The 17,390-nt window shown below is 35.5% G+C and overlaps 1 protein-coding gene across 9 annotated transcripts in view; it reads right to left on the reverse strand.

Moving 5' to 3' along the window:
- Window positions 1-17,390, reverse strand: part of SHPRH (SNF2 histone linker PHD RING helicase) — a 44,039-nt gene that overhangs the window by 7,966 nt on the left and 18,683 nt on the right. For 7 of the 9 annotated variants that reach the window (XM_021390975.1, XM_021390974.1, XM_021390978.1 and 4 more), the window contains 11 exons: window positions 15,276-15,364; window positions 13,642-13,731; window positions 11,627-11,734; window positions 10,712-10,854; window positions 9,019-9,192; window positions 8,396-8,458; window positions 7,092-7,317; window positions 5,645-5,788; window positions 5,143-5,244; window positions 4,242-4,313; window positions 3,066-3,254 (listed from right to left, as the gene is read on the reverse strand). In XM_021390975.1, coding sequence (XP_021246650.1) covers window positions 3,066-3,254; window positions 4,242-4,313; window positions 5,143-5,244; window positions 5,645-5,788; window positions 7,092-7,317; window positions 8,396-8,458; window positions 9,019-9,192; window positions 10,712-10,854; window positions 11,627-11,734; window positions 13,642-13,731; window positions 15,276-15,364 — 1,400 coding nt within the window. Of the gene's footprint in view, window position 1; window positions 2,421-3,065; window positions 3,255-4,241; window positions 4,314-5,142; window positions 5,245-5,644; window positions 5,802-7,091; window positions 7,318-8,395; window positions 8,459-9,018; window positions 9,193-10,711; window positions 10,855-11,626; window positions 11,735-13,641; window positions 13,732-15,275; window positions 15,365-17,390 lie in introns of those variants that run through there. The other 2 variants (XM_021390976.1, XM_021390979.1) reach the window with 2 other exon arrangements.

The raw sequence follows: 17,390 nt of genomic DNA on the forward strand, positions 1-17,390 counted from the left end.
AAGACATACAGACAACAGGCAATGCTTAGGTATTATGATGTGCAAGGATGAAAGACGTTTGCAGTCTTACAGCTGCTGCCTGGCATAACCTCCTTCAGTTTGGAGATCTGAAACTAACTCCAGGCAATTCCTATAGTTCCCAGGATCATTTATGTGTTTTTCTGAAACTCTCCATCTGTAAATCACTGCTGACAATTCTAGCTAATCTGCTCCAACTGGGTTTTCTGCAGAAACATTTCATGAAAGAAAGAAATGAAACAGAGAGGAAAAGGGCAACCTCTTCAACCTCAGGCCACATTTCATTTTATCTTGTTTATGTAAAACCTTTTACACAATTAATCAAGTTCATATAAACTTAGTGAACAGTACAGTCAAGTTTACTCTAACAGCATCTAACTCAAATTTAATAAATGGCCAAGTTAACCATTTGTCCCTACTGTATTATGTTTCCGTAAATTAGTATTGTTTCATGTTACTTTCACAACACTTTACTTTGCAGAAACTGAATTATTGAGAACCTCTCACTATCTGCAAAGCAATTATTTTTATATACAATATCCAATCTATTGAGAAACAAAAAGCAACTCGCTAACTGTAGACTTATGTCAATAAGAAAACCACTTGCAGAAAGTCAATCCATCAATTCAACACAAAGTATATTAATGTCACCTGCGTTCAACCTGTGTACCTGTCTAGCCTGAATAACCCTCACGCTCTTCTTCAAGTATCAATCCTTCCTGCTAATATTCTTTGTTAGGATTACTTGTCTCAGCATTCAAAGCTGGACCCTTATGGAGAATACATTTTACAAGTGTAAATTCCTACAATACCGAAGTCCTACACTCTCTCCACAGGCAGGGCATGACCTAAATTTCAGCCAACCTCTATTTAAAAGTGTGTAAATGACCTTTCCAAGCTTTTAACACTCAGGTAGTTTTGCCAAGATGAACAAAAGAAACACGTCAGCTTTCACTGTTTTTCTGGCAGTTTTGTGCTGCCTGCGATTTCTACCCCTCCCCACAAAAAATGCCCACAACCTTATCAGGTCCAATTTTTCCTTGCTAGGAGACATAGTAGCTGTAGCCGCTATTGTTGATTTTTCCACCCTTCAGATTTCCTGTGACTCACATGTTACAAATCTGACTTTGTAGAAGATCAGTTAGAGGAACTATGATGGAGGAAAAAAAAACACACAGTACAACACTAAGTGCTTACGCTTTTTGCTCAATTTTTAAAAATATAATAGCAAAGTGCAGAAAGCTCTTTGTCCCACTGCTTACATCATATTAGAAAACTATTTTAGACTTGTAATTGAACTAAAAATTGGCCAAAGTTTTGGTTCGCAGCACAAAAAAATTCAATTTTGTTCTCAATATTTCTGGTGAGGTGATACTAATAGAAGTAACCTGCAATGAGTTTTCAGTTTGCCTTTACAAGAAGAAAGTTACCCAACTCATTACCCACACACCTTGAAGTTTGTTATTTTCTTGAATATCCAGATGAGAATATATAAATAGATGAGCCAGTTCTAGTTATCAAACAGGACACATTAGAGTCAAAACTACAAACCATTTCTTAACCTCTACATTCAACAGAAACCATAATGAGTTAGTTACCTTTTGTTAACAACCGTCCTTAGAAGAATATGAAAAGTTATTTTTAATAACTCTGATTTGATAGTAAATACAGGAAAACTGCAATATAAATTGTTCCTTTTTAATGAGATAACGCAAAATGTAAATTTATACACCTCAAGTTTTTGATGCAGAAGTACTTCAAGGAAACTCTATAGCCATTTATGCAGGACAGTAGATGAGCTGCTCCTTCTACGTTTTACTCAAGAAATTTAGTTATTTTTCTTTAAGCAATTTAAGAAACATATTTGAAGTTTTCTTGTTAGAATCAAGATGGCATATCAAAGCACTTAGTGAACAGCTTTTTCAAATTCGTATAAAGCGAGGTCCTTATAACCAGCGCTTCAAAACTACAGTCTATTTACTCCCCCTGGTGCCACATATTGTCAACTACCTTAACTCTAATAATTTGATTTAGGAAGCATCTACTTAGAAAAAGAAATTTCAGTTTAACAGGAAGGCTGACATAAGTGGCACGAGTACAGCAGCATTAACTTCAGCAGAAGTCAGCAACTCTAGGATACCCACAGGGTTCAAAGGAGATTTGCACAGGTAACATGGAAGTCTCTCAGCACATTATTACTTCTAACTGTACTAACCAAATGAAAACTATGATTGTTATGTCCAGATGTACCATAATCACATTTTAGAAAAGGCAGCAGTATCACCTACATCAAAATATTATAAGTCTTTTACCTTTGCATTTTTAATCCAGCACAGCCAGAGCCTGCCTTCATGCTTTCAGTTTTCATTTGCCCATATTTACCGATTTATGCATTCTTCCCCCTAGTTATGGTTTGTATAGCAGACATTTCATAGGTAATCAAAATTCAAAACAACTACTGCATACAGGAAGCTCAAGAAGCATTTCAGATGAGTAATCTTCGGTTCAGAATCAGGATTTATACCCTATGGCTAATAATTAAGATTTATGAATTGAAAATATTTAGGTTATCCTAACAGTCTTTTGGCACATATAGTGAGAAGCTTTATTTTAACAGCTTTATTTTGATTAATTTCTAATTTTTAATCAATTTACCAGGCCTTTCCTCAGGCACATTTTAAGATTATGTGTCAAAAAGACATCCTCTTTCACATCGTTGCATGTTTTATTTCCAAAACTCCAAAAGTTAAGGAAATGAATTTAAAAACCCAAACTATTTTTATTTAACAGATAAAAAAAGAAAAAAGCATACACAGACAATGTATATTCTCCCTTGGGGAAGGATGCAAAACGTTGACTGCAGTATAAATAAGGGCTCTATATGACAACTAAAAAGAAAAAGAGGGCTATACCTGTTATAAACTAAATTAGTTATAAGAATGAATCTACTTAAACACCCATACGATAAATCTGCCTGTGTAAATGTAGTATGCAACAAAACATTTCAATATTAAGTTTGGGTCCAAAAGCTTACATAAACATCTTACCTTTACAGGAATATCATCCTCCTGATTTGCAGTTTCCGCAGTAAAGACATATGATATTTCTTTATGAGATGTAGTCTGCCTGCAAATGGCACATTTAATTGAGCTCCGGCGGGTGCCAACACTGTACTGCTCTATGATGATAGCTATACACTCATTACAAAAACAATGCCCACACGTCAGCACAGCCCACTGTAGAGGGAACAGAAAAAAAAAAGCAACAGTTTCACATAAATGCAAAGGAAAACCAGTTCCTTAATACGTGTTAAATTACATTTTCATAGGAAAATTATTTTCATTGAAGTCATCAGATTAAAAATGAAGAATTTTAGAAATATTTTCAGGATTTTACACTTGAACACATTATAGTCTTATAGCATTCTATGCATGCTGATTTCTAATGCATAGGCACCCAGAATAAGAATTTACAATCTTTTTAAACAAGATTATGCAAATGTTTGCATTGGCCTGTAAAAGTCATAGAATGGTTTGGGTTGGAAGGAACCTTTCAAGACCACCTAGTTCAACCTTCCTGCCGCAGGCAGGGACATCTTTCACTAGATCAGGTTGCCCAAAGACTTCTCCAACTTGACCTTGAGCACTTCCAGGAATGGAGCATCCATAACCTCTTGGGTAACCTATTCCAATGCCTTTTTCTATACATTTTTTTTTAAATAAGAAAGATACTAAAAAATGCATATAAATTAGAACATCTTTGGATTTTAAGACTTTGAACAGAGAAGATTAACCTTTTATTGACAACCTTTTCTTTCAAATGCAGAAACTGTTTCTCCTTTGAGGGATCAGATCATCTGCAACTCATCTGCGACCTTCCTTAACAGAGAAGTAATTTGCAAAACAGTCTTTCTGTGCCTACTTAGTCTGAACAATTCTCATGGGTCCAGGTAGCAGAGGGAACTGACTGAACGATTGATAAGCAAGGAAGCTATATTTTAGGCTTTGCAAGGTTTTTCCAATTAAGTGAATGGAATTAGCAGTGCTTGCAAGTGAGCAAGATGTTATTTCAGGGAAAGGATGGTACATTATAAGAAAGGGTTTATTTTCTGTTCCAACATCATGTTCAGTTAAAATTATATGTTGAAAAAAATTGATATATAACTGACTCAGCTCCAGGTAAAGATTTTATAAAAGCAAAAACTGCTGACTGAAGCGTCTTACCTGTTTTCCCAGTTGACGTGCACAGATAGGACATGGTTCTGGATTTACTCCCCCAGTAGTTTTATGCTGAGACTGCAGAGCAGAAAAAAATAAGCATTGTGTTTCAATGAATAAAAAGTTCCTCTATACTTACAACAAGTTTCTAAGAAAAACGAATGCTGAAATCCTTAACGTGTGTGCATACATTCAAAAATATCACTCATGAAGAAATAAGTCTATCTTGAAGAATTAAAAAAATACTTAGTTCATAGTAAGTAAAGGAAATGCTGCTCACACGGCACTCCTTCAAATGGTATCTGCATCTCTATGATAGCTTTGAAAAAATCTGAGCAAAATAAAAGCTTCAAATGAGAAGCTCCTCATACTTGCTGTCAGTTTGATATTGTGGGAAAACAAATATACTGAATCATGGTTCCTTAAGCAAAAAAATTGTACTTACTTGAACAGTAAGATTAACACTATACAACATACATGGAGTTTGATTTGTCTTTTTTTTTTTTATATACTCATTCAACCTACGAAGCTGCTTGTCCTGTTTCAGGAAATAAGCTCTTGGTAAAACAGCAAGGGTACATGTGGAGGTACATAATTTTACAAGGCTTCTACTGAACATAGTCCAGTTAGTTTAGTGAGTATTTTAGCTGCCTAAAAGTATTTCACAGTTTCATTTTTGTGTAATTAAGCAAGTGGCCAAAATATATAATGTAATAAGTAACTATGACAATACAATAACACAGAGAATAGCTCACATTTTCGACACATATTGAAATACTTCCAAGAAAACATGTTTTTTGTAAAGAAAGCTTTAAATGAAAATTTTAAATGAAAATAATGGCAAGTTTCTTCAGCTATGGAAATACAATACATCAGTTCGGTAAAGAGCAAGAACCATAAACCTTACTTTCTCCAGATTAGTGAGATATAGTAGTTGTCCTAATTTCTTTTGAAGCTGTGATTTAGCAACTGCCTTGTCATTCAGAAGTTTCACTCGATTTTGCTCTACCTATGGAAACAGTATTAAATGCATGTATAAAAAAATAGGAACGAATACACACAATAGGGGAAGAATAGATGGAATGTTTATTTTCCAACAGAGAAAAAAAGAAGCATTTGATCTAACACTGACTGTCACAGGAAAAAAAGAAATGGGAAATATGTTTCTACTGTTGCAAAAATAAAAATTAAAAAAAAGGTTAAATTAACCCATCATTTTCTCTATGTTCATGACTGGAAAACTTCATGCAAAACAATATATTTTCTTTGTTTCTCCCAAACATTCTAAAACAGTGACACATTATAGACCTTATATATAGATCTCAATACATTTTGTTGTTGTTCTGAGGTACAGTCTTCATACTTCTTTATTCTTTCAGAAAAAAAATCTTGCCCATCAATTCGTTTACCTCATGAGGCTCTATGATGTGGAGAACTGGGGGATTTGGTTTTGGCTCATCAGGATGACGCACCCTCAGCCGTTCTGTCGCCATTGCTAGTTCATCAATAGCAGACACGTGATCCCTTAGTACCATCCAATATTCATGAAGTAACTATAAGAAAAGCCTAAACAAATTAGCAGCAGAACTGAGTTGAGATCCCTTTATACGAGTCCACCATACAATGTATATTATGAAAATATTTTTGGAGCAAGAGATGATATTTCTTTACAGAAATTCAGACACCATAACAAACTATGAAGAAAGACGGATTACCCTACACCTTCTGCTTGCTTTCTTTTCCAGTCTCTTTATGAAAGAAGTGTCTCTCATTTCTTCTATAACTACTACAATAGCTAAAACAACTGAAAATACAGGAACAAAAAGCCTTGCAAGACAAAGCAGATGTCAATAAGGGAAAATGATTAACAAATTTTTGAAGAGTTAGCTATTACAGTACAAGGACCAAAAGTGAAGTGGAGAAGTACGTTCTAAAGAAATGTTAGCAGTGGTCTCAAGAGAACAGACAAGCAAAAGGCGAAGACTAAATCAGATTCAGATCTCTCAAGTAAAAGCAAATGCTGACTTCCTACAAAACAATGACTAGGACTGGAAGATCAGAATACATACAAGTTGACCAGCGTTACATTCTTTTCAAATTACTGGTAACACTGTAAAACTCCTTCCCAAGCTCTTCATAATGTACGTATTATATCAAGAAGTCCTTATAGACTTCACTGAAATTCCAAGATCTTTTGCAAATGCCAAAAATTACTGTTTATTGAACAAAAATGAGAAGGGGAAGCATTCAAAAGAAACACTTTTGATTACATCTAGCCTATGACACCTTTGTGACCAAAAGCTCATCCCCTTTCTCCATCACTTATTTACTGCAAGGAAACTCAGTCATGCAAGCATGCATGAAGAGAGCCATAGTATCCTCCAGTAGTTCCCTCTAACAAAGGGAACGGGAGACCGATGGTTTTAGGTTATACTTTTGTTGTTTGGCAAACAACATCCAGGAAAAAAAGCAATAATGAAGGGACATCTGTAAGTAGCAGAAGACTGAAGGCACACTGAATGAAAGACCTGACCAACATTTGATTTGCTGAGTCTCACTACAGTGTGATTTAACTAAATATATAAATGCATTTAATTATGTCTGTACACTGTCTTAAGAGAAACAATTAAAGCACTTAACAATTTGCTCAGCTACCAGTATAGTTCTTTTAAAAGTCCTTAAATTGTTTGTTTATAAATCATTAAATCAAATTGTGTAGTAAGCACCATGAAAACACTTTGTGAAGAAATACTTTCAGAAGCACAACTTAGATAATTGTACATCCACAGCTTAAATTTGTTTGTATTATATAAAATGAACCATATAACTGTCTCTTTGCTGTCTCATTTACTGTACCTTATATTCCTTTTTCCATGCTTCGAAGAGTTCCAGAAATATGCTACCTTCTTCAGTTAGCTTAACATCCAGCCGGTGAGCTTTGGCAAAGGAGAGAATAGCTTTCAAGGCACGCTCAGTTTCACTAGTTGCCCACAGTCCTCTACTTGTAGTGGGCAAACGATCATCAACAAGCCCTTCTTCATCTTCTATCATCTCTTCAAATATAGCCATTTGGCCTTTAACACTTAAAAATAAAACCAGCAACTTATCACTGATTTAGAACTCCACATCGGTTTCTAACTATTCATCATATATTTCAGCCTTCTAATATTTGAAGAAAGGAAAAAGCAAATCACATCTGTTTTACCATTTGATAGCCCAAAAACTTACTTTGAACACAGCAAACTTGGCACCAGCAATTAAATCACTGTATGTGCTATTTTCTCAGCTCAGATTCAATTAATAGATTTTTGTAAAGGCTTAAGAATCTTAATTATCTTCATTAGTTGAGAATGATTCTAGAATACCACATCCACAAAAGAAAAATACAATTGACTTCTTTAATCAGCAGAAGCAGCAAATTCTGAAACAAAATAAAGTGCTGTGCATTGCAGTGCTCCTCTCTTCCCCCCTTAATAATGTCTATTCAGAAAACACTCTAATGTTTCTTAATGATTCCACCGATCATAACAGAGCTGCCACCAGCTCAGCAACCTCAAGATATTTGATTCTGGCTTTGTCATTGGGAGTGACAGGAGAGAGAACAGTCAAAAAGGATTCAGAGGGCTGTAATCCTCATCTCAGCACTGCTGACTATGTATATTTCTTTCACACCATGGGCTGGGTGCAACCTTTCCTTCAGGTCACAGCTGCATTCAGACCTAAAATCTCCTCTCCTTGTGGCTTTAGTAAATTTGTGATACTTTGAGTCATATAGAGTAATAAAAATCAGTGAAAGGGTATGGTATTAGACCATTTATAACCAAACTTCACACAAATATTTGCACAAACAGGAAAGCCTTCATTTTGCATACCTGTAGCTCTATGTGTACTTTCTGAACACTTCAACATCACAATTCAAATATACTGCCAAGTAACAGCAGCCTGAGAAAAAGTCTCATGTATTTGTTCTATGTCCGTAACAGTTTAAAATTAATTTTACACAGAAAATTAAATCTGAATAAAGAAATTCCTATTGAGACGAAAGGCAAGAAGTTGCTGTAATCTGTTTATAAAGTATCTTAGAAAGCTTAAAATAGAAAACAGAACATTCCAGTTCTCGCTCTTTTTGTAATGAGAAATTTATAAGCTTATGTACTTACGTATGAGAAAAAAGTTTTGACTCGTATTCTGTGAACAACTCATCAGCCTTACAGAAGACACAGCTGTAATTTATAAGATTGAAAAAAAGCACTCAGAATTTGGTCAGGAGACAGTTTCTGTAATTTCCTATTCCAAAACTGAAAAAACCCACAGAGCCCTCAAAAAAAAGCAACTTAAGTCTTATATTTACACAGTATAGTATCTGATGGCAAAACATTTTATAGGTATTACATTACTCTATCATTCTATAAAGTTCTTAATTGATAGGGTGGTCAAGCATAGGAACAAACTACCCAGGGAAGCAGTCGTGGCACCAAGCCTGTCTGTGTTCAAGAAGTATTTGGACAATGCTCTTGAATTATACGATTTAACTCTTAGGTTGCCCTCCGTGGAGACTGAAGTTGGATTTGATGATCTTCATGGGTTCCTTTTAACTTTGGATATTCTATGACTCTATGATTCTATAAAAACAAAGGTCATGATTCTAATAGTTGGACCTGTGATGTCTGCGTACGTTTAAACCTCGAATACAAAATGAAGACTTGAATTTTTTTTCTCGTTTCAAATAAAGGAAAGAAGTCAGTAAAATCTCTAAAATATATTTCAGATTTCCTAGACATACTTGTTAAGTGGAAGTCTAACAGGTCGCAAATGGCAGATAGTAGCAGCCTCAATAACCTCCTTTGAGGGAGGGCCTTCTAAGCTTTTCACTGCGTCTCTTACAATCTTCTGGAACTTCTTCACTTCATCCATCTGGGTTGTGAGCAGGTACTGAAGGCCTCTACAGTCTCTGAATCTGATGTAAAGAAAAAGGGAACTGATAGCACGCAGTCACCTAATCCGAATTTAATTCAGTATTTTGAAGCAGTAATAATATTTGACAACATATCAAGTTCAAACAAATGCTTTCTGCTACTAGATGTGATGTTAGCTGTCAGGAATCATTCTGCTGCACCCTTTGAGATGATGCCTGGTGTCTGTCGAATAGAAAGACTCTTTCCAAGGCTTGAGTGTGACCAAATATTAGTAGCCAATACTAACCAGCAACATTTTGGACCGCAATACAAATCTACTGAATGCAAGCAACTATGCATTCTTGTATGTCTCATTTGCATCTGTTGGCCAACAAACTTATTTTCAGCATTCATCATAAGTAGTACACTGCTGATGGCTTAGAAACATAAAATTATTAAAAATGGACATTGAAGTGAACCATTTTCCTAAAACCTAGTTGTCTTTCTTGATTAGACATGGAACATGAACATCAGTAAAGTACTTCCTATACAGCGTTTTTCCAGTGGGCTCTTTTACTGAGAGTGCACAGTTCATACAGGGTCTGATACTCATACGCAAGACAGTGTTTTACAAGACTGTGCTTCCATGCTATAAGGGATGTGTTTAGTTTGATCAAAAACATCCTTTTTGTAACACGAGCAGAGAAAAGCACAGGTTTATCAACATTACTGAAGTTTGATTTAGTTAAGCAAAATATATTTTAAACAAAAAATGAGTTTGCCTAACCAAGTAGCCTTTCACACATACTGGAATTACAAATCCGTTGTTAATATAATCAGCTATTTAATATTCCAGATTTACTGCATGGGACAAATCTCCATGCAAGCTGATCACCAAATCTCTGAGAGAGGTCTGGAATCCATAAGCAGAGAGTTCTGCAAGGTGACCTCTAGACGTTGTTCCACCCTGTTATTATGTAATTTCACAAAAACTGGAATTGCTTCTGAGTATCACACAAATACTGCTAACTTCTTGATCTGATTTTCCATATCAGAAATTCCATTCTGTACAAGTACAGTGAAGAGTACCCAGTAAGAGAATTTGCTTACATAACATGAGCCCGTAAAGCACTGCTTCCTAAGTTAGAAATTGGTGGTACAGCATAATTCTTTCTTTTTAAATGCAGTGATGCTATTTTATGTTGTTACTTGAAGACATTCTGATGTAGTCTGTTCATTTCCCATTTCTGCAAGTCAGTTTCTTCTAGAGGTCATCCAATTTTCATGTAATAAACTTTGAATCTCTCATCCAGCAGATGCTAAAAAAACTATAAAACCACAGTATGGTAATACAAATGAACACTTTAAAGAATGCTTATCTAGGAGAAAAGCGTAATTCTCCTACTTTCTTTCCAAGTCTAGGTAGTTATGATTTTTTGGACTGTAATTGAAACTTAATTGCAGCCCAGATGCCCTGAAGCCTAAGTGCCTGCTATTTAACTGCAACTGTTAGCAAAAACAGATTAGAAGACTTAAGCAGACATAACTGTATTCATTAGCCTATTTCAGCTATTATCTTACTTATCTGCCATGGAGAGTTTATTTGTCTGTTGTTTGTAGTTGCAGGTTATTTCATTTTGCACACGTTGAACAAGCTCTTCATCAATGGCATACTGTATTGCTGTCTGGATGACATCCAACCACCAAGGAGAATTAGAATGTATCTGTCCATAAACAAACAGATTTATCCATGAACAACAATCAATTAACACATTGTGGCAGAGGCTTATACTGCTCTTTAAGCTACACTTAAACACAGAATCTTATCCCATTCCAATATATACGTGGCGGAGAGGCTGGTGTCACGGCAGGAATTTTGGCTTTTTGACCCTGGGGTGGTTTGCTCAGTGCCTGGACTGATGGCTGCTGATGGAATCCACCTAGGTCATAGGGGGAAAAGAATTCTGGCCCAGGAGCTGTCTGGGCTCACTGACAGGGCTTTAAACTAGGTTTGAAGTGGGCAGGGGGTGATAGCAGGGTCATCGCCCCATCACCTAAACTAAAAGTAATTGAGCCTTAAGCATAATGACTAAATACACATCAGAAAGCATAGTTCCTTCAGAAGTAACTGAAATACCATCCGACACATTACAGAAATGTTTCAAGGCCAAAACCTACAACATATTGTCTTAAACTGTATGTGAAACACAGTCAAAGTAAAAAAAACAGCATGGTGTTAAACTTCACTAGAATCATCTCACCACTACCACGTGCTTCTTTTCTAAGCCGTCTTTCCATCAAGCATTGTGAACCTCTTTGTGCAGTCAACAGAACATTTTGGGGGCTCTGTGTATATGCACATACTGTGCCTAGTCTCATTACAAACAGAGCATCAAAAATCTGTTATAGACAACAGGTGGCTGGAGTTCTGGATAAACAAAAGAACATAAATAGTTTGAAAAATATCCAGAGACTAAGTATGTACGAGGTACCTGCCTTTCTCTGGAGCTCCCGAATGGTCTGTAAAACTGGCTGTAAAGCCTGATGGGCTTCTGCAACTTCTGCATTGGATTTACTCATATAATGCTGTCGAAGTTGTTCTGCCTGTATGGAAATGAGAGTTTAACTTATTTATCCACAAATCATATTTATGAAGTATAGTAGAAAAATGGAGAAACTCCTCAGCTACCATGTCTCTTTCTCCAGCAAAATTTAGCATTTTTCCTTCCCTCTAGAATCAAGCATTTACTGGTTAGTCCAAAGGAAACACTTGAGAAGTCAAATTATTGCAAAGATGCTATGCAATTTTTCTTTTGGACAAACCCAAATAATACACTAGCAATACAGAGCATTACAAAAGGAATGTGAATTTAACTCATAATTCTTACTTCTCTGTATGTTAAGATACATTATGTTGAAGCTAAGCAATAAAGAAATCCTAGAATAATGAGAACCCCACAATTTAACTTCACTGACGCACAGATCTTAAAAGTAAAATAACAATAAAGGTTTAAATTTTATTATTTTTAGGTGCATTTGATTTCTTTTTTGGCAAATAAAAGTTACTTCTGACAGTGAAAACCTGTTGTGTAATGCATGATACTATCAGCACAAGATTACTCAATATTTTACTTAAAACCTGATGAACAGAAAACTCTTCGTAACTGTTCATAACTGTATTATGAAAAACAAGCTCGGCTTTATAAGTGAAATATTCCAACATTGAGGTCAGGAAAGGGTGGTATAAATAAATTGCTAGAGTTCTAAGGCAAGTAAAAAATGGGCAGTGAAGACTGGTAGAAACTCCTGTAAGTATTTGAGACAGCAATTCTCAGAAAAAGAAGGTGTTGCCTATACGCAGAATTTGCACTGAAAAGTATCAGAAATTATGCAAATACAAAAACCTGATCACCACCACATAAATGGAAAGGCTGAAAGAACTGGACCTGTGTATTCTGGAAAAGGGAGACTTAGGTATTTACAGTCAATTCCCTCTATCTAGCTACACCAAATAATTAAACCTTTTCTTTCCTTTTCCCACCATCTCTCCCCCTATTTCGTTTGTTTTCACTTGACGTACATTGATGGGGCTTGACTAGACCCAGAACCCAAAAGAAACACTGAGCACCCCTTCATTATTTGTGAGTCACACAGGGCAAGAAAACACAAGAAAACAGCTATAAATGGATACACATGTATGTCCCACACTAGCATACGACACCAGCTATTTTACCAGAGATTTCCCTGATAAGAATACTGTTAAAAACACTTATACAGACAGTGAGTGTGATGGAGTGACTTGCTTATCTGGCCAAAGATGGTCAGTTTTTCTAGACAGGGAAGAACTAGCTACTACAGGGCACGAAGTACAATATAAGTAACAGAGAGAGAGCCTGGACAAACACCATTGGAAAAATTTAGGCTGTGAAGACAGGCAACAAGTAGAACCTTCTCAAGAAGATTTCGAAGAATTCACGCACAGGGCCAAAAAAATAGGTACAAAAACAGCTTCAAACCATGTTTAAGAACGTGGGTTAGACAGCAGTAGCTTTATTTACTACAAGACACGGAAGGATTTTTGGAATTGAGGGAATCAATACAGGAAAAATAAACATCATCTACATAGAAAAGGCTCTGACTCACTATCTGCATTTAAAATTATGAAAGTTAAGTGTGAGGAAAAACAATTCAGGAGGCACTCTTCATCAGTAATTTCTATGCAAGTTATTTACATGTGAATATTGTGGGAGTGGGGGAGAATCATAACAAGATAAAGAGTTAGAACTTCTATAAAACACACTCACAGCATAATAAATAGCAAAGCACTCAGAACAATGTCATTTTCCTGGTCATTTCTGCTCATATCTCACACTAAATATCATTTGATTTTACCAACCTGAATGGAAATACACCAAGTTAACTTGAAAGTTTTGGTTAGAGAAAATATTGAAGGATAAAAAATAAAAGGTCGTTCTTCAAAAGGTATTTATATAAAAGCAAACGAGGTTTACCTCTGCTGAAAGCTGACTATCACGCAAAGTTGGAGGAATTCCTGTGTGCTTTGCCAACAGCTCCATCAAGTTGTGTGTAGAATGAAGTCTCTAAAACAAAAAAAAGTCACAGCAGTTATGAAAAAGGTACACGACAGTAACACTGACAGGAAATGTGTTAGCAGTAATGAAATATTAAGGCAAGAAATTAGTATTTATTTTAAATGATATTTTCTCCCCCTCAAGTTAGTCTGGAAGCATATTATAATAAACACTGTTTTCTTCATTTTACTCAGGTGGGAAAGGAAACAGCAAATCAATAGTCAAGTCTTCAGATTCTGTCTGTACTCATCCTCTGAAGTAAAACTGCCTTTGACTACTACGGAAAACAAGTTGTTTATCTTATAGCACGTTCTTAGTAAATAATTCAGAACAATATCTGTAGATGTCACATGATCTACTAAAGCAGAAAAGAATAAGGGAAAAAAGCTCTCGAAAACTTTAACCATTTTTTATAAATAAAAAGTGACTGAACAAAACTTAACCTTTTTCCTTACTTTCCAGGGAAAGAGGAAAAAAAAATGCTATTTTTTTTCAAGGCAACTTTATTTCTCTTACCCTAGGTTCACCCTATACATCCCTAATCAGACTCCTTACGTTATGCTGGATTCACTTCATCTTTGTCCTATGTTAAGCTGTTGAAGAACACCAGCCAGCACAGCAGTGGCTTGCCATTTTCTTAGAGTCAAAGCTGCACCACTGGGAAGCACTCAATAGAAGGAGAATTTTATTACACTAAGTCAATATCAGGCAGTGTACATTTTGGAAAGAGATTACTTTATACTCAATCCAGACAAAAGGATTAATTAACAACCTTGTTACAAGTTGCTTAAACTTACACTGATATGGTTACATTAACTGAAAAAAAGCCTCAATTTCACAAAGATTGAAAAAGCACAACGGAGGCATCAAATAATAATAAATAATAAAAACTGCCTAATGGAACAAGCAAAGTAAAGAAATAGATAACTGATCACACTTTAAATCTTGCCATACTGAAAAGAATTTTGGCCAATTTAGAACTGACAATTCTTGAAATATATAGCTGTTACCGACATGATTGTTAATCATGAACATATATTTGTATTTTTACACTGTATTCAAAGTATATTCATATTTTTCCTGAAAATTAATTTCTCCATGTTTCAATACTAATTCAGACAACAACTTATACAATAATAAAATTGTTGCACTGGATATCATTTGGCACATTAATATCATTCTTAATGTCATCCCAGCATCCTGTATTTGCACTAGTTTGTAAAATAATACCATTAATGGGAGCAGTCATGGTCACATACACAAGTCTAGGAACACAGTTTGTTAAGTTTATTACAGAACAGCAGGTGGAGACCATACACTGCTTCTGGGATATCATTAAAACTGAGAAGCAAAAGCATTTTAGAAATACAACAGCTTTTAAAAAAAGACAAACGAAGGTCACAAGAGAGATTCCTATCTGAAGACCATGATAATGACAGCTGGCTGTAAGAGTCAATCAGTACACCACTTAGGAGAAAAGCTTAACCTGTTAAATTGAATCTAGAGTATTCCAACTGTTAACTACATCTCTCTCTGTTTCAATGTTCACTCACTTGCAAGGAATCTGTTTTGAGCTTTTCTTTGTGCTCTTCAGAAGAACGTAACACTTCTCGGTACAGTTCTGCAGCCAATGCATATTCTCCTGGATTAAAAAAATAGAGTAAATAAAACAAAAATATATACATACACACACTGTGTTGACCTTTAAATGTCCTGGCTGCCAGGACTGGCCATCACTTGAAATAAACTAAGGTATTTTCAGACAGGCTGTATAATACCTGCTTGCTGTCAAACGAACAGTCCATACTCATTTTTCTTGCCCCAAAACAGGAAAGCAGTTTTGTACCTTACACAGAGCAAGGAAGTTTCCCAGCTCAGTATCATTTGTGACTGCAAGTTTATAAACTTCTTGATTTTAAAATATTAATCCACAGTTCCCTAAGTCAAAAAAAATCTTAACACATTACACTAAAAAAGTCCACCATCTACAACTCATTGCAGGGATTTAGTACTAAATTTGCACTACACGTGTTATTCAATCTTTCAGAGTATTAACTACAAAAAAAATTGCCATACTTCAGAAACAAAAATAATTACATACACGCCCAAAGCATAATTACAGATGGTGCCAGCATCACAATCACTTCACAGAAAACAGATTATATAAATCAATTTAAGAAATACAAAATTAAAGTTGTGTATATAAAAGCAGTAACATTTAAAAAAAAGTAGATTGTTTCCTTTTCTCAGCTGGTGGAAATTGACTTAATCAGTAATTAAAAGACTCTTAAAGTAGGGAACACACAAGGGCATAAGACATATAAAAACAGATAAAACAGAAAGTCACCTTTCTAGATATCTGGAAGCGTAATGATACTACTTCTGCAAGATTTATTCTTTCTTACATTGAAATAGTTGCCAGTTTTAAGAGTTTCCCCAAATACTATTGCCATAACAGGCCTGTCAGGCACTCTTTCAGGATTTCTTGGTCTGCCTGCACCTTAAAAGGTGCTTAGCAGCAACACCAGTTTCTCTAAGTCACTAGGTTTTTATGGCTAGTTTTATTTTATTTTTATTTTGCTTATCTGTGTGATATAGCCATTGTCTTACACAGAATACTGGCTTGCTATTGATGCCTGCATAGAATGAGCTATTTACAATTGAAATCATGCAAGTCTAGAACAATAGCAGAGGCTTTCTAAACTAGAGATACAGGATGCAGAACAGAGGAGCACAACAGCCATGGGAAGCTGCACAGGTTTGGAAGTGAATCCGGAAGGCATGGCCATGAAAAAGTTTCATCCACAGTCAGTTAAAGTGACTAGAAGTGGACGAAACTGTTTTTAGGACCAACAAAGATAAGAAGGAAGAGTACGTCACATTAACAAAAGGCATTAGCATATACAGTAAATTTGGTATTGATGTGGAGCTACAGAGAAATGAAGAAAAAGAAAGGTGTGAAAGCATGATAGCAAGCAAAAAAGATCCTAACTGTATTCTGATGATGTCTTGTTCCTCACTCAAGCACACCTTATTCCTTCCAGTAGAGAACCTCAGATGCTGACAAACTAGCCTCTCACATCTCTTCCCACCAGAATGAAACCACCAGCATCACAACCCAGAGGAGCAGAGAGAAGGGGAGCATAAAAGCAGTCAAAACTAAATGCGACTATAGCAATTTTAAATACATTACTCTTTTTCTGCCCATAACAATTTGAACTAATAATGATTAGGTTCATAAGATCTCAGTTACACTAATACTAAATTCTTGTCCTTACTTATGTAAAAAGGTATGCTTCTTCCCTGCTGACCAACAAGATAGAGCATAACAATAATGTTGAGGGAAAGCAAATTAGAATAGAGCAGTTTGAGTTCTGTTTTTGTTTCTAAACTATTGCTTTTTTTTTTTTTTTTAAATCAATCTGCTTCTCAAAGAATGTGAGCTGGGAAAAATTCAAGCATCTTCTCAGTTTTAGAATACTAGGTACTTGGCAGAGAGGTGTTTCTTTCACGTCCATGACTAAGCCATTCTAATTTATTATCTTTTTTGTTTTGTGGGACTTTTAAAATTAATACAATTGTTTTTGTTCTCCACTGAAAGCCTCTTTTGTCCTAATTCAGATAAAACACACATTGACAGAGCTGTACAGCAGGCAGCACAAATTGAA

The sequence above is a fragment of the Numida meleagris genome, chromosome 3, assembly GCF_002078875.1.
Source record: "Numida meleagris isolate 19003 breed g44 Domestic line chromosome 3, NumMel1.0, whole genome shotgun sequence".
Classification (NCBI taxonomy): domain Eukaryota; kingdom Metazoa; phylum Chordata; class Aves; order Galliformes; family Numididae; genus Numida; species Numida meleagris.